Source organism: Nomascus leucogenys, chromosome 6 (assembly GCF_006542625.1).
Source record: "Nomascus leucogenys isolate Asia chromosome 6, Asia_NLE_v1, whole genome shotgun sequence".
Lineage (NCBI taxonomy): Eukaryota > Metazoa > Chordata > Mammalia > Primates > Hylobatidae > Nomascus > Nomascus leucogenys.
In genome coordinates this window covers 58,071,652-58,098,630 of record NC_044386.1, presented here as the reverse complement: position 1 = coordinate 58,098,630, position 26,979 = coordinate 58,071,652, and the positions used below count along the sequence as shown (strand labels likewise).

Genomic DNA, 26,979 nt, shown 5'->3' with positions numbered 1-26,979 from the left:
TGCTGGTTATAAATAAAGACGTCTTTATTGTCTCTTCCCAAAGCACACAGTGTTTCTAACAGAGCTTCATTCACTCCCAGGCAGGCTGGAGAGGGGACAGAGGTGGAGCCAAGACGACATAGGAGTAGAAAGGAGCCAGGTGGGGCAGGGGTGCCAGGGAGGGCAGCCGGAGGGCGGGGCTCAGGGAGCCCCAGCCACAGTGACGAAGACGTCCTTGTAGCCTTTGATCTCCTTGACCTCGTTGCTGCTGATGAGAACCTGGAGCTGGCGGGGTCCAGCTTTGGTCGGGTAGAGGTCCAGTTGAATTTGGAGGGTGTGTCCGGCCACCAGAGTCCCAAGGCTGAAAGTCAGAAAGGGTCTGTGAGAGCCTCGAGGACTTCCTGCTGGTGGGAGGGGTGGTGATCTGGTTCCCCTCTGGGTGGGTAAGAAGCTCCCACTCACCACCACCGCTGAGCTCAGCCTTTCCTGAGGAGGGTGAGAAAGTGGGGGCAGAGAGGCCCTGCACAGGAGATTGAGGACAGTCCTGTGATGCCATGGGGCCCCCCTTTTCTGAGACCAGCAAGGGGGAGGTGGGCAGAAGCATCACTTACTCCTTTACTATCTGCCCATTGACGAGGCCGCTTCCCTCCAGCACCATCGTGCAGCTGCTCAGAGCCACCATCAAGGTGTTGGTGAGGGTGATGTGGACTCTCAGCGCCTTGCCCACCTCAGCCCTCTCAGACACCTGTGTGGAGAGAAGTCAGCGATCCCATGGGCAACTGGCCTCGCTTCTGCACTCCAATTCAGTTACCCCCACCCCCAGGTCCCTGGCGACCACGAGGAACTGCGGCTTAGAGCTAATGTGCTACAGTGGCGAGGGAGGAATGTGAGCTGAGAGTACTTGAGATTAACACATATGCAGGCCTGCCTTAGGTCACAATACTCCAAGAAGCCACCACCAATCGGCAGTTGCCACCAAGCTGAAACCTATTTCCTTCCCCACCATCTAGTTCAAGATGTCCACAAGATTTAAATGGAAGTGCCAGCTCCAGTGGGTGGCTACTAGGAAGGCTGTGTTAAAAGGATCCTGAGGACAAAGGATCACAATTGATTCATATCTAACACAGGTGTGGGATAAGGAAGTGGTGTCATGTGTGCCACCCATGTGCCATCAGTGATGTCATCCTGCCCTTATGCTCATCACCGAGGAAACAATGAGGCCAAGGCCACATGATGTGTTAATGGCAGAGCCAGGACCTGACCCGGGTGTCCCAGACCCCAGCCCAGGATCTTTCCCCACGCTGCTGTGTCTTCATAAACATCAGCAAGGCATGGACTCAAGTTTTTCCAGGTGTGCTCAGTGCTGTATCACAGGGCAGCACAGCCGTGGCCTGTAAGTGGGAGGCAGGCATCCTTCCTACTCGTTTCTGGAGCCCCTGTGCCTAGAACAGTGCCAAGCAGATGATGGACATCAGTAAGCACGTGTTGAACTGAAATGAGCTCTGACCACCCAGATCTTACTAGGGGCTTGTTCTGGCTGGGCCAGAGACTCAGGGAAAAGGAAGAACACACCTGACTCACCTGGGGTCCAGACAAAAATACCAAGTCCCTTATACCCTCATGAGGGTTTCAAAGTAGAACAGGTTAAAATAACTGTGGAATCATCTGCGGGTCCCTTACTGATGGGGGCCAATTAGCAACCTACTTGGCATTTGTCATGTTTGCTTCAGGTACACGGCAGGGCCCTGGCCGCAGCCCCAGGCTTATGTCTGCACTTGCAGTCCTGCCCACTGTTTGCCCCAGCACAGAGGCTGCCTGGTGTCAGCTGGCCCGACAGCCTGACAGTGTGCCTGGGTGAAAACCCTGGGGTAGGCCAGCTGATTTATGGTCTGGAGCTGCCCAGTGCTCTATTGGGATGGGGAGGGGCAGGCTGTTGGAGAAGCCTCCAGGTTTGGGCTAGGCAGTGGGCAAGTCTTTCCGAGTGGGAGGGGCAGGTGGGGAAACGAGGCTTTCAGGAAGGAAAACCATGGTAGCAGGAGATGGGGAACTGACCTGCCCTCTTCCATTCAGCCTTCCTTCGCCTGAAATTCCTTCTTTGTATAACGGCGTCACTGGCCACTCAGGCATCTGAACTCAAAATCTGAAGTTCACTTTTCATTTGTTTCCCTCTTTGTCAATCTTGTCCATACTCACCTTTTGTTTTGTTTTGTTGAGATAAGCCAAGCTCTCACTCTGTTGTCCAGGCTGGAGTGCAGCGGCATGATCTCAGCTCACTGCAGGCTTGATTTCCCTGGACTCCCACCTCAGCCTCCTGAGTATCTGGGACTAGAGGCATGCACCACCACACCAGCTAACTTTTGAAAAACTTTTAAGTAGAGACAAGGTCTCGCTATGTTGCCCAGACTGGTCTTGAACTCCTGGGCTCAGGTGATCCTCCCGGCTTGGCCTCCCAAAGCGCTGGGATTACAGGCATGAGCCACCATGCTTAGCCGGTGGTCATCGTTTGAATTTGACTTTGTGGAGTCTCTAAATCTGTCTTCTCTACTTCATCTCCTAGTCACTGCCTTTCCCGTCTCTGCCTTTGCAAAATGATTTCCTTACTTAAAATGCCTTCACAGCCATCTCATTTCTCTATACAGTTTCCTATGCATCCTCTGAAAAAATAGTACCTCCTTTGAGAAGCCTTCATGCCCCCCCAACCCCATGCTGGTACAGAGCACTAGACCACACCATACTGTGCTGGAGCCATCGGTGTGGTGTGAGGTGGGAACAGTGTCTTGTTGGCTGCTGCACCCCAGCCCCTGGATTGGGTGAGTCAGAGAGCCTCAGAGCTGCCACCCGTGTCCAGCCACTACCTCAATAGACAAGTGGGGAGGCTCCAGAGAGATCTCTTTTAGGACCAGCATGGACCTCCCTGTCTCTTCAACCTCGGCGATGCCACACACGCGGATGAGCTTTTCGTCTGTTAGCTTGTTTCTGTAATTGCTGTAGGGCAGGAGGAGCGGCCACTGTGTCTCTAAGCACATACAAAAGACAACTTGAGTCCAGGACATGGACCAGAGAGAGGGGGAACATGTAGATGTGAGAGAGGAAAAATTAGAATTTTCATGTGAGAGGTAAAAGTGTTTGTGAGAGACAGACAGACAGTGTCCCACCACACACACACTGTCCCCAGGGCTCACTGCTCCATCTCGCCTGGTGGGGTGGCATCAGAGGTGCAGCAGCTGGCAGCTTCACTGCCCGGAATGTGTGTGTGTCGGAGGAAGGGGTCTCTGTGTGATCTGGCTGGGCCCGCCCCACTGTGTTCATGGCCCCACAGCTCCCCTCCCTGTAGGTACCTTCTCAGGCCTGCCTCACACTCACCCTTCCCGAAGTCCAGGTTCAACCGCAGCGTGTGCCTCCAGAGGGGCTTCTGGGTGCCACCCCCATGCAGCAGGGCCTGTGCACAGAAGCGCACCACCAGTCCGATGGGCCCCTGAGGGTGGGTGCTGTCTGGCACCCTCCGGATACGCAGCAGCAGCTGCAGGTCCTGGCCCCACTCGGGTATCCTGGCCAGGTGAAGCTGCAGCTGCGCTGGCTGATCCCTGAGACCCCCAGACTCCAGGAGATACAGGAAGGGTAAAGAAGCTCTTTGGGGGCCCAGCATTTTCCGAGAAGCCTTCATGAAGACAGCTCTCTCCTCAGGGGATCCTGCAGAAGGGAGAGGCAGGAGAGACATGCATGGGGAGGGGTGGAGAGGACCAGTGACTTTCCTGGAGCAACAAGGCACGGGAATAGCAGCACAGGGAGGCGGCGCGGCTCAGATGCTGCTTGCTGGGTTCAAATCCTTGCTCTGCCACCCTCCTTTAATCTCTCAGTGTTCTGTTCTGTCATCTGTATCCTGGGGATGATATCTGTTTTCCGTATAAGGAATCCAAAAAACGTCGGGCTAAGTGAGTTGCTGGCTGCAAGCACTCAGCACTGTTTTCTGCCATCACTATGGCCACCAGCATCACTATCATCATCGTCATGAAGCCAGAGGCTTCTCTCCCCAACCAGCATCCCTCCAGCTAAAATATATGCTCGAAACTTATAAAAAAGAGCTTCGGCCAGGCTCAGTGGCTCACGCCTGTAATCCCAGCAATTTGGGAGGCTGAGATGGGTGGATTGCCTGAGGTCAGGAGTTTGAGACCAGCCTGGCCAACATAGTGAAACCTCGTCTCTATTAAAATACAAAAATTAGCTGGGCATGGTGACGGGTGCCTGTAATCCCAGCTATTCAGGAGGGTGAGGCAGGAGAATCGCTTGAACCCAGGAAGTGGAGGTTGCAGTGAGCCAAGATCGTGCCATTGCACTTCAGCCTGGGCAACAAGAGCAAAACTCCATCTAAAAAAAAAACAAAACAGCTTCATCTCTTGTCCATGGGGGCTACTCAACATGGAGGCTTAATGTGGCTGACTGCCACTGCTACTACTTGAGACTGTCATTACCACAGTTACTATTGTTACTACTTGAGACTGTCATTACCACAGTTACTACTGTTACTACTTGAGACTGTCATTACCACAGTTACTACTGTTACTACTTGAGACTGTCATTACCACAGTTACTACTGTTACTACTTGAGACCGTCATTACAAGACTGAAGGGATGAACGTAGAAATGGTAAAAAACAAAAGAAACTGTTTTAAGGAAAGGCTAGCATGGGGAAGAAGAAAAGAGAAGGAAAGAAGGAGAGAAGAGAAGAAGAAAAGAAGAAAAGGGCTCCCTGCTTCTAGTGAGCAAAGGCAGCCACTGAGCATCTACCGCCCTTCATATTTATTTGGGTAGCAACAGCAAGGAGGAGGAGGTAATGACTGGTCAGCTGCTTAACTGATCACAGGTTCAGATTGTTACTGACAGGCTTCAGTTATGCCTAATGAAACATTTGTGCAGCCTCCAACAGCTTAACCCAAACTTACCTCCACCTGTGGACTTTTCTGGAGCAGTTGCTGCATTCCAGAGGCACTGTTCCCAGTGCTTTCTGTGGACACTCATTTAACCCTCTCAACATCCGTCTGAGGGACTGTTATCCCGTTTTACAGATGAGGAAATGGAGGCACAGGGGTGGTAAACTGTGTCCAGTCTTACACAAGGCACGGCAGAGCCCTGTTCAGTACTCAGGCAGCCTGACTCCACACACGCGCCCTCTGTGGGGGTGTCCACCCCGTCCACAGGCCCAGGGGCCCATCCCCCCGACTCCACTGCTCCCCTTGCCATGGACATAGGGAGACGGTGGTGCCACTCTGGGTGGAGTTAAAATACAGGACATCCAACCACATTTGAATTCCAGATAAACAACAAATGATTTTTAGTATAGTACGTTCCATGCACTTTTTGGAACATACTTATATATTAAAAATCATACCCAGTGTGAATTTCAGATAAACAGTTAATACTTTTTAGAATAAGTATGTCTCATACAACATTTGGGACATATGTTACACAAATAAAATATTTGTTTATCTGGATCTACCTGGAATTCAAATTTAACTGGGCATCCTGTATTTTCATTTGCTAGTAACCCTACCCTAGGGCCACATGCCTGGGATCCAAGAAGGACCCCTAGGAGTTTGCCATGAGGAAGAGGTGATTAGATGGTGACGGTTTCAACTTGGAGCCATTCCAGCTAGGGAGCATCACAAAGAAGCTTAAATCGGCCCTCTCCCCAAATACCCAGCCCAGCACCTTCTGGGTACTTGTAGGAGCTGGTGATGCTCTGGCGCTGGTCTGACCCCACCATCTTGGTGCTGATCTCCTTCCCGATGGAACTGGTGTTGTGGGCCAGGATTTCCTGGGCCTGGCCATCCCCGAGCAGCCAAATGACTTCATCGGCGTTCACCTCGGCATACACAAAAGGGGTGTCATAGGCCAGGTGGACATCCCCTTCCCTGATGGCCTTCACAGAGGCAGGGCCACAGCAGAACAGCCCTGTGGAGGCAACAGGCTACTGATATGGGGGCCAGGGGCAGCTGGTTGTGGCTGTGGGAAGTGGAGATGGGCTAGGCAGTGGCACCGCTGACTCTCACCCATGGGATATCTTCCAGTTTACCAAGCACTTTTGTTCCCATTAATTCATCTGACCCTCACAGCCACCCTGTGAAGTGGCAATGCTCATCATCAGCTTTTCCACTTTACAGGTAAGGACACAACTGAGGCCCAGTGACCCATCCAGGTGACCCATCCAGGTGACTCTGTCAATGGTAGAGTTAGATTCCTGATCCGAAGCTGTGTCAGCTGGGACCTCGGGAAGAGGGTGCCGTGGAAAACGCTGCTCCTCCCTGGTCTCCTGCTCCCATGGCCAGTCACCCTAATCTGCCTCCCCACAGAGCCAGAGCCTCTTGGCGGTGGTCCTCACTCACCACTGCTGGTCTGCTGGGGAGTGGGGTCCAGAACCTGCCACCCGTTGTATCCTGGTGGGAGATCTTTCCGGATCATCCAGCACTCATTCCAGACATGGAAGTTCCTGCAGGAGGGAGTAAGGAGACAAGGACTCACGTTAGCTGAGGTTTTGCCAGGTACCAGGCACCATACGGAGTGATTTATATCATTGTTTCTTTTTCTTACTTTTTATTGGGAAGTAATTTCATACTAAAAGTCACAAGAATAGTACGGGCTGGGTGCAGTGACTCACGCCTGTAACCCCAGTGAGAGGTGACAGCATGCTGGCAGTCCTCAAAGCCCTCGCTCCCTCTCAACGCCTCCTCGGCCTTGGCGCCCACTTTGGCGGCACTTGAGGAGCCCTTCAGCCCACCGCTGCACTGTGGGAGCCCCTTTCTGGGCTGGCCAAGACCGGAGCCGGCTCCCTCAGCTTGCAGGGAGGTGTGGAGGGAGAGGCGCGAGCACGAACCGCGGCTGCGTGTGGCACTTGCGGGCCAGCTGGAGTTCCGGGTGGGCGTGGGCTTGGCGGGCCCCGCACTTAGAGCAGCCGGCAGGCCCTGCCGCCCCGGGCAATGAAGGACTTAGCACCCGGGCCAGCAGCTGCGGAGAATGTACTGCGTACCCCAGCAGTGCCAGCCCACCGGCGCTCTGCTCGATTTCTTGCTGGGCCTTAGCTGCCTTCCAGCAGGGCAGGCCTCGGGACTGCAGCCCGCCATGCCTGAGCCTTCCCCCACCTCCGTGGGCTCCTGTGCAGCCCGAGCCTCCCTGACGAGCACCGCCCCCTGCTCCATGGCGCCCAGTCCCATCGATCACCCAAGAGCTGAGGAGTGCAGCGCATGGCGCGGGACTGGCAGGCAGCTCCACCTGCAGACCCGGTGTGGGATCCACTGGGTGAAGCCATCTGGGCTCCTGAGTCTGGTGGGGCCTTGGAGAACCTTTATGTCTATCTAGCTCAGGGATTGTAAATACACCAATCGGCACTCTGTATCTAGCTCAAGGTTTGTAAACACAACAATCAGCACCCTGTGTCTAGCTCAGGGTTTGTGAGTGCACCAATCAACACCCTGTATCTAGCTGCTCTGGTGGGGCCTTGGAGAACCTTTGTGTCCATACTCTGTATCTAACTGATCTGATGGGGAGGTGGAGAACCTTTATGTCTAGCTCAGGGATTGTAAACGCACCAATCAGCGCCCTGTCAAAACAGACCATGGGGCTCTACCAATCAGCAGGACGTGGGCGGGGCCAGATAAGAGAATAAAAGCAGGCTGCCCGAGCCAGTAGTAGCAGCCTGCTCGGGTCCTCTTCCACACTGTGGAAGCTTTGTTCTTTTGCTCTTTGCCATAAATCTTGCTATTGCTCACTCCTTGGGTCCATGCTGCCTTAAGAGTTGTGACACTCACCGCGAAGGTGTGCAGCTTCACTCCTGAAGCCAGCGAGACCACGAGCCCACCGGGAGGAACGAACAACTCCAGACATGCTGCCTTAAGAGCTGTAACACTCACCGGGAGGGTCCACGGCTTCATTCTTGAAGTCAGTGAGTCCAAGAACCCACCAATTCCGGACACACCAGCACTTTGGGAAGCCGAGGCGGGCGGATCACGAGGTCAGGAGATCGAGACCATCCTGGCTAACACGGTGAAACCCCGTCTCTACTAAAAATACCAAACATTAGCCGGGCATGGTGGCAGGAGCCTGTAGTCCCAGCTACTCGGGAGGCTGAGGCAGGAGAATGGCGTAAACCCGGGAGGCGGAGCTTGCAGTGAGCCAAGATGGCGCCGCTGCACTCCAGCCTGGGCGCTAGAGCGAGACTCCGTCTCAAAAAACAATAGTACAAAGAACACCCATCTACCTAATTCATCTGTTGTTAACATTTTGCCCCATTTGCTTTCTTTCAATGTGGACAGGAATAGATACCTACACATATACACTTCAGTGTGTATTTCCTAAGAATAGGGATCTTCTCTTACATAACTCTTGTATAGTTCATCAACCCTAGCACATTGGATATTGATATGATGCCTTTATCTAATTTACTGTCTATATTTTAATGTTGTCAGTTGACCTAATGATGTTGTTTAGAGCATTCTTTTCCCACGCGGTACGCGATGCCATCGGGGATCACACACTGCATTCAGCTACGCAGCATGTTGTCTCCTTTGATCTTGGAACAGTTCCTTCACCTTTCTTTCTTTGTTACACTGGGATTTGAAAACAATCTCTCGCTCGCTCTCTCTTTTTTTTTTTTTTTTTTTTTGGTAAATTTAAGGGGGTACAAATGTAGTTTTGTTTCATGGAGATATTACCTAGTGGTGAAGTCTGGGCTTTTAATGAAAACAGTCTTTATGTTGTTTATCTATTTTTTAAAACCAGAGTCGCCCCCATTTTGGGCTTGTCTGATGTTTCCTCATGATTAGACTCAAGATATGCATTCAAAGACAGAACTGTGCCTAAGTTACATATCCTCAGATACACCACTGCTTCGTGAATCAGAGACAATTCAGACCTCTAGGAGTCTATCTGTGGATCCCAGGCTGAAAAGCCCTCCTTACTGGCATTGATCTCATTTCACCCTAGCAACCCTGTGAAGTAGATGCTATCTTCATTTTACAGACAAGGAAATTGAAGCTCAGAGAGGGAGGGGGCTTCTAGGACAGCAGGTAGTTCTCACACAGCTCAAAAGAGTCTTACCTGGAGGCCAAGTGTGGTGGCTCAGGCCTGTAATCCCAGCACTTTGGGAGGCCGAGGCAAGTGGATTACCTGAGGTCAAGAGTTTGAGGCCAACATGGTGAAACCCTGTCTCTACTAAAAATACAAAATTTAGTCAGGTGTGGTGGTACATGCCTGTAGTCCCATCTACGTGGGAGGCTGAGGCAGGAGAATCACTGGAACCAGGGAGGTGGAGGTCGCAGTGAGCTGAGGTCACACCATTGCACTCCAGCCTGGGCAACAGAGCAAGACTCAGTCTCAAAAAAAAAAAAAAAAAAAAAAAAAAGTCTTATCTGGAAAACTGGCTGGAAAAGGAAAAACAGGAAACCAGATTTGGGGGTAGAGCTGAGAAGAACAAAGGAACCAGGAAAAGAAACCAGAGATACACAAAGGGATGCACAGAGATACACACACACACACACACATGCATGCAGACAGGGAGTGGGGCAGGCAGAGGAAGAAGTCAAGAGAGACAAGAAGAGGTCTACAGAAGCAGCCAGTCCAGTCTCTGTCTGACTCCCGGGAAAACAGAATGGTACAAACACAGACTCAGAGAAGGAAGAGGAAGATGAATAAAGACTTTTGAGGTCAGTGTTCAGAAGACTCCCAGCTAGTCATTTGGTTGAGGCCTCAGAATGTTATCCCGTTGTTTTCTATCTCTGAAATGAGTTAAATTTGATGACCTAATTAGCCAGAACAGCCTTCTGGGTTGGAGAATTCTTCTCCTCTTCTCTGAGCATTAGCAGCAATGCTGGGGGCAATCTTGCAATATTGCCTCAAGAGCCAGAGAGAACCAGGTCAAAGTTTTTCTGCCCTCCCTGGGACAGAGCAGAGAGCTGTTCAAGACAGTGCCTCTCACCATATTTTGTCTCGTTTCTGAGTTGACAGCATCTCGGCATTTCGGTCATAGTATGTATCGATGGTCAAGTTCCTATCCACGTTGTGCGCGGAACGGAAATTGGAAACAACACGGGTTGGAACACCTAAGCATCTCATTACTAAAGACAAAAATATAGAGAATCGCTGAGTTCATTTCAGGCAGAATTATTGGTTTTCCATGCATAATTTGTAACTTTCAAGCTGGAGGAGAGAAAGCCAAGACGCTTACGGAACCACACCAGTAACTCCTTTATTCCTAGAGCTCCACACCCAGTCCCACAGCCCTGCTGCCCCATCAGTGATCGACATCCCACAAGGAGAAAGGAATCACTTGAGGGTCGCTTAAAACAACAGTTAACAATAATCCAACTTATCATTTAGGAGTCTTTCCACTCAGCAGCTTTCCAAGTTAAAGACAGAGGGCCAGGTGCAGTGGCTTATGCCTGTAATCCCAGCACTTTGGGAGGCTGAGGCGGATCACGAGGTCAGGGATTTGAGACCAGCCTGGCCAACATGGGGAAACCCTGTCTCTACTAAAAATACAAAAAAAAAAATTAGCTGGGTGTGGTGGCACGTGCCTGTAGTTCCAGCTACTAGGGAGGCTGAAAATTTAGTTCTGAAATGTTTTTTAACTTTTATTTTAGGTTTGAGGGTACACGTGAAGGTTTGTTCCGTAGGTAAACACATGTCACGGGGGGTTGTTGTACAGATTATTTCATCACCCTCCTCCCACCCTACTTCTGAAATTTGGGATCTGTAATTCTACTTAAAGACAAGAGGTAGGGGGAGGTATGAAAGAAATTAGAGAATGGATAGAGGGACAAGATAGACTTCTAGAGACAGTGGAAACCGTCAGCAGAGATGAGGGGAAACCACAGAGCCAGCAACCATCTTTAATAAGGCAGCAGCTCTCTCTTGTGGCTTCTCATGATACTGCTACAAAGGCTTTCAAAAGCTGAGTTATGATTTCACAAGTCTAGTCACACAGTGTAAACATTACCCCCAACACATACACACACACACCCCTGCCTGCCCAGAGCTGGATGAAGTCAAGCCAAGAGCCAGCAAGAGCCAGGTGTGACCTTGAGGGGGCATGGGTCCTGACATCTGCCAGCATGGTGAGGAGTTCAGAGAGGTTTATCCCACTCCTCTCCCTCCCAGGAGGGGCAGATGGTGCCTACTGAGGCTGCCAGGAGGATTACACAGCTTCAAAAAGTAAAAGGAATATTGAGAGTGACCAATCCTTTTGTTTTGGTTCACTGAAGAGCCCCCAAGAAGGCTTCCTGTCTACAGTCACCTGTCCACCCACAGTACAGCTCCTGGGCTTGTCACAGATCCTTAGCAGGCGTGGGAGCTACACCTGGGCTGGAAGTGGCCAGAGGAAGCTTGGCAGGGGCAGCTCCCCCAGTGCGCAGTGGCCCTGTAACTCGAGCGCCTGGGAGTCGGGAGAGGCTTGGAAATGGAGCAGGATGGTGGACCTCGTCCTTCTCCTGCTCATCCCAGGCCTCCTCCATAACATCTACCCAGCCCAAGGAACAACTGAGAATACTGAGTGCCAGAGTAGCCCTAGCCCCATTTCACACCTGAGCAAAGTGAGGTCACTGGATTCAAACACTCAGATTTAAACCTCCTCTGTGTCTGCAGCACCTGTATATAACTGCCAGCCTCTGCTGCCCCTCTCCAAAAAGTCTCTGCCCTTGTCTTTGGCACCTGTCTCTGTCCTCCCCATTCTCTGCTCCTCCTTTCTCCAACTGAGTCACCCTGTTAGTTCAGCAAATGTTTATCGACCTCCATCATGTAGCAGGACAGGCCTAAGAGATTCTGGCCTTGCAAGGGTGAGACAAGTACTCTCCATCTTTCTCTCATCTTCACAGATGATCTGCTCAACTTTGCACTGAATTGTAAATAATTGATACCGCATAAAACATTGATGTTCTTTAAGGGTGGTTAGCAAGGTGGCAAGTCTATAACGATAACTGCTCAAGGGTCTCTCAGTGAAGCATTTGGGGGCTGCTAGCTCTGCCTATGGGTGAGGTCAGCTATCTCATGCCATCTACTTCCACCTGCCCCCCCATGCCAGGCTCACCTCGAGCTGAGATGCCTGAGCAGGTGGTAGAAAGGAGCCATTTTGTTTCTACTTTGGGACCTCAAACTCCTCTATCCAGATGACAGTTTTAACAGTCTGACTGATCCATCAAGGATACTGTGAGGTGATTGCCACAGGTCAACCCCCCTCTCACATAAATGCACAGGATCCCTCGAGACTGTATGGTGTGCTGGCTCAGGGCCTGGGTGCCCACCACCCCCAGGTGTGGGGCCATGGGCAAGCTACTGAACCTTTATGAGCCACAGTTAACTTCTCTGAAAATGAAGTTAATCACACCCCTAAGTGAGTGATCTTTCGCTCACCGGTGCACATAACAGAGGCGAAGACCCAGCACTGTCCGTACTTCACAGGCTGCCCACCGCTGGCTGACCACTGCCGTAGGATGGCCACGCTGCCATTCCACTCCAGAGGACTGACCCCGTTGGAGTAGTCCTCGCCCCAGTTCCCCTGCAGCACGCCATTGTCATCGTTGCTGTTGATCTGCAGAGGACAGACAGGTGGGTTTCCACAGCACCCGGGGAAGCTCAGACTGTCCTCAGATGGCGGGAAACATCCATCCTTACCATGGCACTCACCACCCTGCACACGTACACCACGTCGTTCCGCTGGGAACAGTCTTTGGCCGGGTTCTTTAAGTAATACAGGCTCTTGTTCAGGATCTCAAAGCAGATGTCTATGATGTCTTCTTCAAACTTCCAAGTGATTTTAAGGGAGAAAAAAGAGAAGAGCAAATGTCTAGACTTCTGAAACTTTAAGTCACTAACAGACTTTTGGGGATGGCATGTATATGGGGGTGTGGGGGCAGGGGGAGGGCGCTAAATATAAGACAAGGTCCTGCCTTTGAAGAACTTGTAAATCAAATTGGGAATGTATTAGGTTTGCAGTTCTGAAAAACTAAACTGTGTGGCTCTGATGAAAAATGGAAACAGAAGTCGGAGAGTGAGAGATCCCCGTTGGCTGGATAGATGAGAGAAGGCTTTGGTGCCAATGGGCTTTGATGGATTGGGTGGTCAGGAAGAGGAGAGTGGGCACATTTACCTGAGGTCTTTGAGCATGGTGGGTATCAAGGACTTAGACAGACTCCTATCTGGAGGACTTGAAGGAGCAGGGAAGGGATCAGAGCAGAAAAAGTCTAGAGATCAATGTAGGGCCAGGCGTGCCAGTCTTGAAATCAGGTAGAGGAGCTCAGAGCAGACGCTGTGGGCCCTGGAAGAGCCAGGGTGGGCTCATAATAGACATACACAATGTTTGTCACAACCCTTTGGCTGCCAAATGCTCAGGTATTTGTCTCAGTTTCAAAGAGGGTCACAGGTCGCCACAGTTGGAGAATGGGGAAAACGTGCTCTCCCTCAGCAAGGCTTCCCCCACCTCTTCCCTTTTGGAGTTTGTGGGCAGGACTGAGGTGGCAGTGGGAAGGAGAGAGAAACTACGACTGCAGGGGTTAAGAGTGGAAACGTTGCCCAGAGCCAAGGTCCCCTCTGTACATTGACTGGATAGTGGATGTTATTAAAGAATTACTGTTCTTTTTTTTTTTTTTTTCAGTTACAATCATGTATTCTGATTAAGTTTTGCAGAAAGAGTCATCTTTTACATGACTATATTCTGAAGTATTGGATTAAATATGCTGAAGTATTACTGGATTAAATGATATGGTATCTGTAATTTGCTTAAAAAAAAAAATTGGCCGGGAGCAGTGGCTGTAATTCCAGTACTTCAGGAGGCCGAGGTGGGTGGATCACCTGAGGTCAGAAGGTCGAGACCAGCCTGGCCAACATGGTGAAACCCCGTCTCTACTAAAAATGCAAAAATTAGCTGGGCATTATGGCTTGCACCTGTAGTCCTAGCTACTCAGGAGGCTGAGGCGGGAGAATCATTTGAACCTGGAAGGTGGAGGTTGCAGTGAGCCAAGATCATGCCACTGCACTCCAGCCTGGGCAACACAGCTAGACTCCATCTCAAACAAACAAACAAACAAAAACTAGTGGTGGAGTGGGGAGCGGAGGTGGAGGCAGAGGAGTACAGACCAGAGAAGGACAAGCTTTTTCTGTAAAAAACCAAATAGTAAATATTTTAGCCTTTGCAGGCCATAAGGTCCCTGTCTTAATAACTCAATTCTGCCAGTGCAGTATGCAAGCAGCCACAGACTATATCTAAATGAATAAACATGGCTATGTTGCAATAAAATGCTGTTTGTGAACACTGAAATTTGAACTTCATATAATTTTCACATCACAAAATATTGTTCTTTTAAAATTCCTTTTCAACAATTAAAAATTGTGAAAACTATTCTCAGCTCGTGGGCTAAACAGGCAGTAGGCCACATTTGATCTATGGGCTGTAGTTTGCAAACCCCCGGTGTTGATGAAACAGACTCATGATACATCAATCACTACTGAAGCTGAGAGGTGGGTACAGGGAGATTCATTGTAGTAGCCTGTCTACTTTGATTATGTTTTAAGGTTTTTCATAATAAAATGTTAAAAACTAAAAAGGAAAGACATCCACCCCTTCCTTCCTTGCCCCTCTCACTGGATGTGAAGTTGGCCCTCACACCCTTGCCTGTATTAGTGGCCCTCCTTGAGGGTTGTGTAATATAACAGCCTTACGTAACAGGGTTGTATAAGGACCAGCCTTAGGGAGCCCACCCCAGGCCCACGCTGGGTAATAGCGTTACCTGCCCGTAGTTCCAGGGCCAGGAGGTGATGAATTTTTCATGACCCTTGTAAACAAAGCCATAATCTCGCATGATATACTCCTGCAGCAGTATTTCACTTGGCAGGTAGACATCGTCCTCTGAGCAGTTAAGAGTAGTGGAGGGGGCAAAACCCCAAACCAAAAACCAGAGTAATAAAATTAAAAAACAGTAACGACAACGTGTTTCTGGAAAACAGCAGGAGTAGTCGATGGGTTCATAGCAACAGAAATTAAGACTAGACCCCCTTAAAGGTCTATATGTGCTTTTCTAGAAGCCAGAAATACAATGCATACTTTAAAAAAACAATGATCTTTTCTTGATTGTAAAAGTGACTGATTGTAGAGCTGGCTTATTGTAGAGATTCAGAAAATACAGATGGATGGGAAGAAGACAATGGAAACTGCTCATTCCCACTACTCAGAGACACCCACCGTTATGTTTTGGTGTATTCTAGCCACTCTCTCTTTCTGTGCATGCATACTTAATACAATTAGGATCATATTAGGAAATGTTCCAGTGTTTTCACTTAACATCACACTATGAATACTTTCCTTATGCCATTAGAAATTCTTTGTAAAGGGCGGGTGCACTGGCTCACGCCTGTAATCCCAGCACTTTGGGAGGCCGAGGCAGGCGGATCATGAGGTCAGGAGATCGAGACCATCCTGGCTAACACGGTGAAACCCCATTTCTACTAAAAATACCAAACATTAGCCAGGCGTGGTGGTGGGCACCTGTAGTCCCGGCTACTCAGGAGGCTGAGGCAGGAGAATGGCGTGAACCCAGGAGGCAGAGCTTGCAGTGAGCCGAGATCGCGCCACGGCACTCCAGCCTGGGTGACAGAGTGAGACTCCGTCTCAAAAAAAAAAAAAAAAGGAAATTCTTTGTAAAGATGATTTTTGTGAGAGCACACGGTACTACATTGCATATCTATGCTGCGATTTATTTTCTGGGCTTTTTCCAAAGAACCTCACAGGGCCTTTCCAATGGATCAGGTTAGCATTACAAGCTGTGAGCACATCCTACCTGGACTCCAAGGGTTAAAAAGTAGGATGAAAGTCCCCAGCGGGTAAGTCACACTGTGACCTTGGCCCTGAGAGATCTCTATCTTCAGAGTGTAATGGCCAATAACTGCATTGGCTGGTGTGACAAGGGAAACTTGGAGAGAGTTGGAGTCAATGGTGAAATCAGAAGCGCCCCAGACATTCCCAGGCCGGACCCGGGTGAGGAAGAATGTGGCTCGGGTCCCCAGCAGCTCTGACGGCTTGGGTCCTGTGTAGGAGACAATGACCCCAAAGTGAGGCTCAAAAAACCTGTGTGGTATATGATTCCAGGGGGGTTGGAAGAACCGTCACCTTCTCCCACCACCTGCTAATGCTTTTGGCTTTTACTGCCACTGGGTGTCTTCAGGCAAACCATTTAAGATCCCCAGGCCTGTTTTTTAATCTGTTAAATGGGGATCATAATAGTACCACCTGAAAGTCTTGTCCTGGGGATTAAGTGAGCTAATGTGTGTAAAGTTTTAGCACAGTGCTTGTTGTGTATCTACAGGTTGGTTGGTAACTGCCACAACCTCAGTTTGCCGAGTTGACCAAATCTCTCCTTAACAGCACTAACAGGGTCCTGATTATGAGGGGCCTGGGGCTCCCAGGACAAGAAAGTGGAGGGCGGCTCAGGTGGGAAAGGCAGGGGCCCCGCAGGTAGACTCTGTTAATACCCTCATTTTGAGGGAACCTGCGGGGCCTTGGGGCAGGGCAAACTCACCGGTCTCAGCCACAAAGGTGATGTGGTCGCTCTGGGACTGGAAGGGTCGGCTGAAGCTCAGCCCGATGTAGAAGGGCTGGCCGCGGCGCACAGCGAGCCGCTTGACGCCCATCTCCTGCGTGTGGTGCTCCTTGTTGTTCCTGGAGCTCTGCAGGTCGACAGACTCAAGCTGCAAGGTTGCCACTAGGGGAGAGGAGGGGACAGGTCACGCCCACCTGCAGCCCCCAGGGCTCAGGCGTCCTTTGTGGCTTCTCAGTCATTTCTGGGAGGTGCGAGGGGGAGGTGGGGTGTGCGGGGGGCGGGGAGGGTGGGGTGTGCGGGAGGGAGTGGGGTGCGCGGGGGGTCGGGCGGGGGGAAGTGTTGATCCTGGTGAATTCCACGTCTGGACCTGGAGCCACAATGATCAAGGATTGGGGTCCCCAAAAGGGAAACAATTCCAGATAACCGAAACTTAACCCCTGAAGTGCCACTGCATGCTCTTAACTATTTGTTGACAATCTTTCTAAAAGTCACTGTATTATCCTGCTGATATAAGAATAAACATACTAGGATTTTGTATGAGTTAAGTCAGTGAGCTGACTTGGAGGCTGGGACTTCAGCTATTGGGCAAGTCCCTGCTTTGGAATTCTGGAGACTCTCTGGGTCACTTGTAACTTACGTCTGACTTCTCAGCCATTTCTAGGTCTATGGGGAGGGCACTGCCTGCTTCCTGTGTGTGCACACCCGGTATATGGTTGTGAAACTCTCATAGCACAGTGGGCAGTGGGCAGGCTCTGGACTGACACAGCCTCAGGTCTATCACCTGGACTGTGAGACCTCGAGCAAGTAACTTAATATCCCTAAACATCAGCGTCCTCATCTGAAAAATGGAGACAATTGTATTCCTACCTTATAGGGTTCCTGTGGGCGTTAAGTGAGGATGCCCATGGAAGGACCTTGGCGTTGTGCCAGGTACAGAGTAAGGAGTCATTATTTTACTCTTACTGGTAGGAATCATGCGTTCTTGGATTGCATTTCTTTTGTGACCTTTACTAGCAATGTGTAGATTGCATTTACTGTCAACAAAAGTTCATCAGGTCTTTCCTCTAGTAGTACATCAGTTTATCTCAGTGGTTCTCAACAGGGGAAATTCCGTGCCCTGAAGGACATTTGGCAATGTCTAAAGACATTTTTTACTGGGAAGAGAGGCTGCTAAGCAGCATCCTAAAGGAAAAACTCATATTTGCTCCCAGCCAGCTTTTGTGCCATTTGCATTTTGAACTTCCACAGAGGTTCTTAATGTTTTTGCATCTTTCCTACCTATCTTGATCCTTTTTTTTTTTTTTTTTTTTGAGACGGGGTCTTACTCTGCAGCCCAGGCTGGAGTGCAGTGGCATGCTCCTGGCTCACTGCAGCCTCAGCCTTCATTCTGGGCTCAAGTGATCCTTCTATCTCAGCTTCCCAAGTAGGTTGGACCACAGTTGTGCGCTACCATGCCCCATAATATTTTTTTTTTATATATTTTGTAGAGACAGTGTCTCCCTATGTTGCCCAGGTTGATCGATTCTGATTTTTTGACCCAAATGTTTTACTTTTCCATCTCTAGACTGGCTATACTATCTTCCAGTCTTCATCTAAGTAATCAGTAATAAGATGTTTCTAAGCATTAGAGCTTAAGTTGGAGGCCAGTGGTGTATCATCAGCTCTTTCTTTCATGTAAACACTGAGCCATTAAGAAATACTCTGGGCGCGGTGGCTCACGCTTGTAATCCCAGCACTTTGGGAGGCCGAGGCGGGCGGATCATGAGGTCAGGAGATCGAGACCACGGTGAAACCCCGTCTCTACTAAAAATACAAAACAATTAGCCAGGCGTGGTGGCGGGCGCCTGTAGCCCCAGCTACTCGGAGAGGCTGAGGCAGGAGAATGGCGTGAACCCGGGAGGCGGAGCTTGCAGTGAGCCGAGATTGCGCCACTGCACTCCAGCCTGGGCGACAGAGCGAGACTCCGTCTCAAAAAAAAAAAAAAAAAAAGAAATACTCTCGGGCTGGGCACCGTGGCTCACGCCTATAATCCCAGCACTTTGGGAGGCTGAGATGGGTGAATCACTTGAGGTCAGGAGTTTGAGACCAGCCTGGCCAACATGGTGAAACCCCGCATCTACTAAAATACAAAAATTAGCCAGGCCTGGTGGTGAGTACCTGTAATCCCAGCTACTTGGGAGGCTGAGGTGGGAGAATTGCTTGAGCCCAGGAGGTAGAGGTTGCAGTGAGCCAGGATCGTGCCATTGCACTCCAGCCTGGGTGGCAGAGCGAGACTCCATCTCAAAAAAAAAAAAAAAAAAAAACTCTTTGGGCATAGTTGTTCAACTGCTTTAACTACATCTCATCTTTGAATAAAGCTGAAGTCAATGTTTTTTAAATTTCCTTCACAATCTAAAATCAAATCCAGTTTTCATCTTTTCCATAAATGTGTCAAATGTCTGGCTAAAAACAGAATATGCACAATGATCCCTTGGTCCGTCTCTTAACAACAATCTTTTGTAAGGTAGATTCAACAAAGGTGAATTACTGGATCAGTTGGTACAAAGTTGTTAAACCTCTTGATGTGTTGGGGCACTTAAATAGATATGTTATTGGAACCAGAAAATTTAGAGAAAGATCTAAGACAGATCCCTTTTGATCATTCAACAGCAGTTTTTAAACTTCAGTGCCAACCCATTTAGTAGTTTGTGAAATCAGTTTAAAGAGAGATAGCCAGTAATAAGAAAAATGGAATGGAATAGAAAACATACAATGCATCACACATAGGAAGAACAAGGGCAATTTTATGTGTAGCTGAGTCATGATATAAATCATGGATCATAGTTAAAAGTCAGAAAGCAGCCGGGCGTGGTGGCTCATGCCTGTAATCCCAGCACTTTGGGAGGCCAAGGCGGGCGGATCACGAGGTCAGGAGATCGAGACCATACTGGCTAACATGGTGAAACCCCTTCTCTACTAAAAATACAGAAAATTAGCCGGGCGTGGTGGCAGGAGCCTGTAGTCTCAGCTACTCGGGAGGCTGAGGCAGGAGAATGGCGTGAACCCGGAAGGCAGAGGTTGCAGTGAGCCGAGATTGCGCCACTGGGCTCTAGCCCGGGCAACAGAGCGAGACTCTGTCTCAAAAAATGTCAGAAAGCAGCTGGCCTCAATCTGGTTGGGAACTGGTTGCCTCTCATTTGTTCCTAAGGGGCCTGAAGTTTTCATAGCAGGACCACTGAGCCTTCACAGAAAGTCTCTCCGTCCCATACATAACTCCCACCCTGAATCATCATAGATCCAAAAGAGACAGGGACACACAGGAGGGAACAGGACTCAGGGTAGCCTTTTCTTGGCTGCTGTTTGTAGCTCAAAGCATAGTTCCTAGGGACAGCCAACTCAGTTTCCCCCTGAGCCAGGCTTCTCTTAGTTTGGGAAAGAAAGGAGAGGGGGAGGAAGGAAGATGTCTTCCTCTCCAGAGGCCCAAGGTTGCAGTGGCATGGAGAAAACTCATTCTCCATTGGACACACAGGTTTTCTTTTTTATTCCACTCCACTGAAGTGCTTCTTATGTCAAAGAGACACTGACTTAAGAAAACAAAAGGAAGGGTTTTCAAAAGCAGGAAAAGAAAGCCAAGAGGATCAGGAAGAGGCTCAACAAAGCAGAAAATCAAGCAGAATCAGTTACTAAAAACATGTCAGTTCCCACAAGGCCTTCTTGGCCACAATCCCACTGGAGTTAATGACATGAGTAAGAGGAGAGTTAAGCCCCAGCCACAAGACTCCTGGCACTTATTTGACTAATACAAAGACAAGGGTATAAAAGGATCAGATATATCCTGATGTATTATCAGCCTTTTAAGAAAAAGGAGACAGGCCGGGTGCAGTGGCTCATGGCTGTAATCCCAGCACTTTGGGAGGCGGAGGCGGGCGGATCACGAGGTCAGGAGTTCAAGACCAGCCTGACCAACATGGTGAAACCCTGTCTCTACTAAAAATACAAAAATTAGCCAGGCATGGTGGCACATGCCTGTAATCCCAGCTACTAAGGAGGCTGAGGCAGGAGAATTGCTTGAACCTGGGAGGCAGAGGTTGCAGTGAGCTGAGATCGTGCCATTGCATTCCAGCCTGGGCAACAGAGTGAGACCCTGTCTCAAAAAAGAAAGAGAGAGACAGAGAAAGAAAGAGAGAGAGAGAAAGAGAAAGAAAGAAAGAAAGAAAGAAAGAAAGAAAGAAAGAAAGCAAGCGAGCAACATTAAAACAGCCATCTGCATGTGATGAGCTCCGTGATGCAAAGCTCCTATCCTCTGACACCAAAACCCAAGACAGCCCTGCCCTCACTCATGCCTCCATCTCTCCACTCGGGTCTTGGCTTAGCAGTGACCACTGCACAGGGGCTTTCTTTGGCCACCAAGCATGGTGCTTTACTTCCTACCATGTGATCACTTTCTATCACAACACCCTCTCTATTTTCTTCAGGATACTTAATATCTAGAATTGGTTCCACAAAAGCAAGAGACCTCAGCCATCTTCAAATGCAAATCCCCCTGCCTAGAAAGGAGCCTGGTGCCTAACTGCAGATACACATGGCTAATGTTCATGGAATACTTACCAATGCCTGGCACTGTTTAGAGCATTTTGCATGTCTGAAATAATTTATGTTCTCACCACCCCCTGAAATGGAGCTGTTAATATTGTTCTGACATACAGGAAGGTGCTGGGTGGAGATAGGATTCAAACCCAGGGAGGCTGGCTCCAGAGGCTGCCCCCTTAACCTGCACAATCTCATGCCATCCTGGTGGGTGCTCGGTGACATCTGCTGAATGGATAGACACATATGTGCGTGAGGTTCAAGGAGAGTCGTCCTGCAGAAGAGCACTGGGGATGGAGGGGATGGGAAGGGGCAGAGCCTGTGAGGGCAGCAGGGCCAGGATGAGGAGGGGCTTGAGCCCGGGCCAAGACGCTGCTGCTTGATTCAGTAGTCATGGGTAGATCTAGCCCTGATGGGTAGATATAATGTTACACCTTTCTGAGGGCAATTCATCAATATTTATTACAAAATAAAAGAAAGTGGCCAGGTGCGGTGGCTCACGCCTGTAATCCCAGCACTTTGGGAGGCCAAGGCGGGCGGATCACAAGGTCAAGAGATTGAGACCATCCTTGCCAACATGGTGAAACCTTGTCTTTACTAAAAATACAAAAATTAGCTGGGAATGGTGGTGGGTGCCTGTAGTCCCAGCTACTTGGGAGGCTGAAGCAGAAGAATTGCCTGAACCCAGGAGGCAGAGGTTGCAGTGAGCCAAGATTGGGCCACTGCACTCCAGCCTGGTGATGCAGCGAGACTCCATCTCAAATAAATAAATAAAATAAAATAAAAATAAAAGAAAGCCTTAAAACATAAATACCTTTGACCCATGAACTTCTCATCTAGGATTTTTTTCTTAAAAAATAATAATTTTTGTACAAAAATTAAGCATAAAAATGTTTAGTGCAACCCAAATATCTTACAAGAGGAGTTGGCTACATAAACTTGATTCCTCTCATCTGATGATTCCAACTTGATTCCAACAAAGAGGGCACCAGTAGCAGCCAAAAAAAGGAGCAAAGATTATAGAGCGGTAATTCACAAGACATTAGAAAGGAAGATTTTTTTAAAAGACTAAAAATTAGTATGTACAGATTAGGTGGTGAAGTTATTGGAAATTTTCTTTCCTTTAGGTTTTTTGACGTTTCCCAAGCTTTTACTTTGAACATGTATTCCTTTTGTATTGAGGGGAAAGGGCTACTTTGATTAAAGGCAGGCTTTTGAGCAGGAGTGGCAGGATCAAAGCTGTACTTTGGGATTAATTCGACTGTGGCATTTAGCCCAGACCAGAGGGGAAGAAGACAAGGGTGGGAAGGGCAGCGAGAGCCCTGTCACAACGATCTAAGCCAAAGGCTCATGAGGACCTAAACACAGGTGTTGGTAAGAGGAAAAGAAGGACCACCCTATGTGTGCAAGGGGCTGGCATCTCTGGGCATATGGTGCGCTAATACTTATTGAAATATTTTGACTTGCAGGGCTTCCTAAGGCCCCAGCTAGGGTGGATGAAAAATTGGGTCAGTTAAAGGAATCAACTGCCAACAAAGTCCCAGGCAGTCATGTTAGTGGTGAGGCTGGAACGCTCTAGGTGGAGACAACAAAGGGCAAATTCTATCCAGTGCAGCTGGCACAGAGTTGGCACCTGCCACAAAATGCCAGGTGGAAGGTGGACTCAGCTCCTTCCATTCTTCTGTCTTTGTTTTTGCATTTATTCTAGCTTCTTTTCTCTTTCCATTTCTCATTATTGTTGTCCATTTTTAGGACTTTTACAAATACTTTATTCTTTTTCATTTCTTCCCTTCTTACAAAATGTGAGAGTATAATCTGTGTGACAGCATATGAAGAGATTCCTATAGGAGATTACTGCCATGTTCTGTGCCTCTTTTAGTGTGCAAGAATAAAAATGTCTTATTACTTAAAAGTTCAAGTCCAAACTCCTTAGCCAAGCATTCCAAGCCCTTCACAATGTGGTCCCAACATATCTCTCCAATCTTATCTCCCACTGGCCCATAAATAAACTGCTTCACTTGTACTGTGGCCTCCAAATAGATTATACTCATATCTACCTCTGACAGCCCCTGCCCCTTCCCTAATCTCTTTGTGTCTCCATTGTACCCATTCTTCAAACAAAACCCAGCAGCCACTCCTCCACAAAATTCTTCCCAAGCATTTCAGAACATAAGGGATATTTGCACTTGCAACACTAGTTGAATATCTAGTTAATACTAACTAAGTGTTATGGAACTCCAGCCTTTATATGCATCATCTCTTGCCATCCCTGTAACTACCCAATTCGATATTATCAGCCCCATGTTACAGATAAGTAGGAAGATGATCAGCAAAGTTAAGTAAGTTAAGTAGATGGCTGGTGTCACCTACTTAATTAAGTGGCAAAATTGGCATTTAAACCTAGACAGTTTGACTCCAGAACCTAGTTCTTAACTTCTGGCTGGTGGTACTAGTCTGAAGTTTTCAAACTTTTTTTTTCCAAGTAAGTGAATATTGTGCTTTCTTCAAATGAATATATAATAAAAGACCTAAGAGGAACTTCTCTAGTGGGAGAACCGGGCAGGGGTTCTGCCCACCCCCAGGCTTCTCTGCAGACCCTTAAGGATCTAAAGAACACAATAAAAAGCACAGCTCCCTCTCAGCCTCCTCAGTCTAAGATGCCAAGGAGGGCACAAGCCCTCAGGCAGCTCATCAGGTCAGGACAGAACCAGCTCCAGGACCCACTCGATCTGTCGCCCTGTTCTGCAATTTCCTAGACTCTGAACCTCTTATTATTCAGTTAATCACTTAACTACTACAGTGTTTCCTTGAAACATTCTTTTCATTTGATGGTGTCTACATGATTAACTATATTGTTCGATTATTTACACCCAGTACCCAGCAATTCAAACAGCTGCTGGCAGGAGAAAGTGTTCTCAAGCTGGTTGTACAAGTTAAAATCTTAAGTCTTTTGCCTCTTAGGTACAAAGCATTGCTATTCATAATATATAAAAGTGGCTATAAATATTAAGACAGTCTTGCTATGATAATAGCAAGAAATGCAAGCTAAAACAATCATGAGATTCATATTTGATCCATTCAAAAATATTTAAAGGAATAACAATAACCTATTTTGCTGAGGGCATATGGAAATGGACTCTCTCATACACTGATGGTGGGAGTGTAAATTCATGTGGACACTTTAGAGACAATCAGTTGATATCCATCAAAACTTAAAGTGGATATTGCTTTGCTCCAACAGTTGTTCTTTTAGAAATCTTATGTATAAAAAATATTTACACACGTATACAAAGTTTTATCAACAAGGACATCATTGCAGCATTGTTTATAAGAGTAAAATATTAGAAACAACTAAATTTCCACCAATAGGAGATAGTAACAAACTAAGCAAATTAATAAATTCATTAAAGAAATTGTGCTTATATGCCCAGAATGGAAAATTATAATCATTACAAATTTTTGATAGACCAATATGCACTGACATGGAAAGATTTTCAAGATACGTGATTGTTTTTAAAAAGCAAGTCATCAAATAACATATATAATCTGTTTGTGCAAAACAAACCATTTTAGGTAATCTAGTGTTATTTGGAAGCAGTTGATCAAATTGCTAATGGGGCTTTCCTATGGGAAAGGATCAGGATTGAAAGTACATAGGTATGTAAAAGGAAACTTGAGCTTTTTAAAATGCTGTGTGAACTTTTAGCTTTTTATAATAAGTACACATTTTTGTGTATTATTTGTTTAATTAAAGTGTGCAGTTTTAAAAGATAATATAACTGTTTTAGACTTATTCTAGTTTGTGATAGCCAAGGGGAAAAGATATGCTAAACTCTAGCACTAAAGTACCCTGGAATCTAGCACATGACAAGCTTCTTGAGCCTTCTCTATCAAACTCTGTCTTGCATTTAAAAACCATTTATATCTCTATTTTTATTTTGTGTTTGTTTGAGACAGGATCTCACTTTTTCTCCCAGGCCAGAGTGCAGTGGCGCAATCTCAGCTCACTGCAGCTTTGACCCCCCCAGGCTCATGCAATCCTCCTGCCTCAGCCCTCCAAGTAGCTGGAACTACAGACGTGTGCCACCATACCTGGTTAATTTTTGTATTTTTAGTAGAGACAGGATTTCACTATGTTGGACAGGCTGGTCTCAAACTCCTCAGCTCAAGTGACCCACTTGCCTTGGCCTCCCAAAGTGCTGGGATTACAGGCCTGAGCCACCGTGCCCAGTGTGAGACACAGTGCCTGGCCATTAGAACATGATGCATGCTTTAGAACATTATTTTAAGACATACATGGCCGGGCGCGGTGGCTCATGCCTGTAATCCCAGCACTTTGGGAGGCCAAGGTGGGTGGGTCACCTGAGGTCAGGAGTTCAAGACCAGCCTGGCCAACATGACGAAACCCCACCTCTACTAAAAATACAAAAATTAGCCGTGTGTGGTGGCGGGCACCTGTAATCCCAGCTACTCAGGAGGCTGAGGTAGGAGAATCCCTTGAACCCAGGAGGCAGAGGATGCAGTGAGCCAAGATCACGCCATTGCACTCCAACCTGGGTGACAAAGGGAGACTCCATCTCAAAAAAAAAAAAGAAAAATACATGACCCATGTTTAGTGCCCTCCTTGGCAGGCCCCATGTGTTGGCCAGGCTGGCCCAGCCTGCGGGGGCCTGTTCTTCTCACTCCCAGCAGAGGAGTGGCAGGGTTCTGAAGGGATCGAAAAAGGATCCTGAACTCAGAGGTGGGGGCAGCAACTCTCAGTGAGGACCTGAGAGTCAGGGGAGAAGCTGGACAAGGGAGAGGTCTAGGGTCTGAGAGGGGTCCTCCCACAGCTTCAGAGTTGGCCATAGAAATAGCCTCCCAAGCACCCAAGGACACCTGATGGCGGGGGCCAACCTCTTTTTGGGGCTCCTCAGACTTCCCAAGGCCATTTCAGCCCCCCAGGTTTTAAAGAAAAGGCTGTTCACAGCTTCAGAAAAGAAAACGAATGGCCGTAGGATTTGTACTCCAAGGTCCAAATGCAGATGGAGAAGTGAGAAGAAGGAGCCGGATTGCACAATGAACCACCAATCATCAATCCAGTCTCTCCTGTCGCTTCCCTACATCCTCTACCCTCTCCAAACTTCTCCCCTCTCTTGACTTAGCACCTCCGAAAAGGTAAGTCGATTCCCAGTACTCACCCTGATCCATCTCCCTCCTTCTCCTGTCGGTCAAGGCCCTTCAACTAGTCACCAGTACGATTCGAGACCTAATTGCCTCTTGAGCATTTACAGTCACCCTACTAGAACCTTCCCTTCCATCCCTGAGTCGGGCGGGGCTGCCACTTCCTCCTCCTCCCACTCCTCCTCTTAAATTTCCCGTTGTTCCAGGTACATCTTGGCATAAGGAAAGGAGCTTCTGACTTAAGCCTTGTAAAAATGTGCTGAGGGATTTGTTTCTGTGGCCTCCTTTTTGAGCTGAGAAGGCTCCCAAGTGATATGAATGGCAAAGCTTGGCTTGAAGCTGTTCCCTTGTGCCTCTGTCATTTCAAGGCCTGGGACCCGATTCGATCTAAGCCAGTTCGGTCTGGCTTCCCCTGACCATATGGGTGTTGGGTAAGAAAGAGCTATGAGGAAGGTCATAGAAAGAGTCATGAAGAAAGGTTTGCACAGCCCATCAGGACCCAGAGAGCTTTGCATCTTGAAGAAAAACAAAGCACACTGAAATGGTGAATTATTAATGCTGCTGATTAAAAATGAAGTTGACAAAGTTTCTAGTGACAGGAAAAATGCCCATAATGTGATATTAACTGGAAGGAAAAAGTAGGATAGGAAAACAGTGCAGTTGTTCTCACTCACATGTGGGACCTGAAGAAGTTGAGATC

General features: G+C 48.3%; 1 protein-coding gene across 1 annotated transcript; it reads right to left on the bottom strand.

Annotated features, from left to right (window-relative positions):
* Positions 1-26,311, bottom strand: TGM7 (transglutaminase 7). The gene is made up of 13 exons (XM_003266798.2): positions 26,297-26,311; positions 16,530-16,712; positions 15,792-16,037; positions 14,745-14,863; positions 12,634-12,762; positions 12,373-12,550; positions 9,944-10,082; positions 6,360-6,463; positions 5,686-5,928; positions 3,343-3,669; positions 2,835-2,995; positions 591-724; positions 1-340 (listed from the first exon to the last, which is right to left on the bottom strand). The coding sequence occupies exons 1-13, from the start codon at positions 26,304-26,306 to the stop codon at positions 181-183; spliced, it is 2,133 nt and encodes a 710-aa protein (XP_003266846.2). The 5' UTR covers positions 26,307-26,311; the 3' UTR covers positions 1-180.
* Positions 26,312-26,979: the final 668 nt, after the last annotated feature.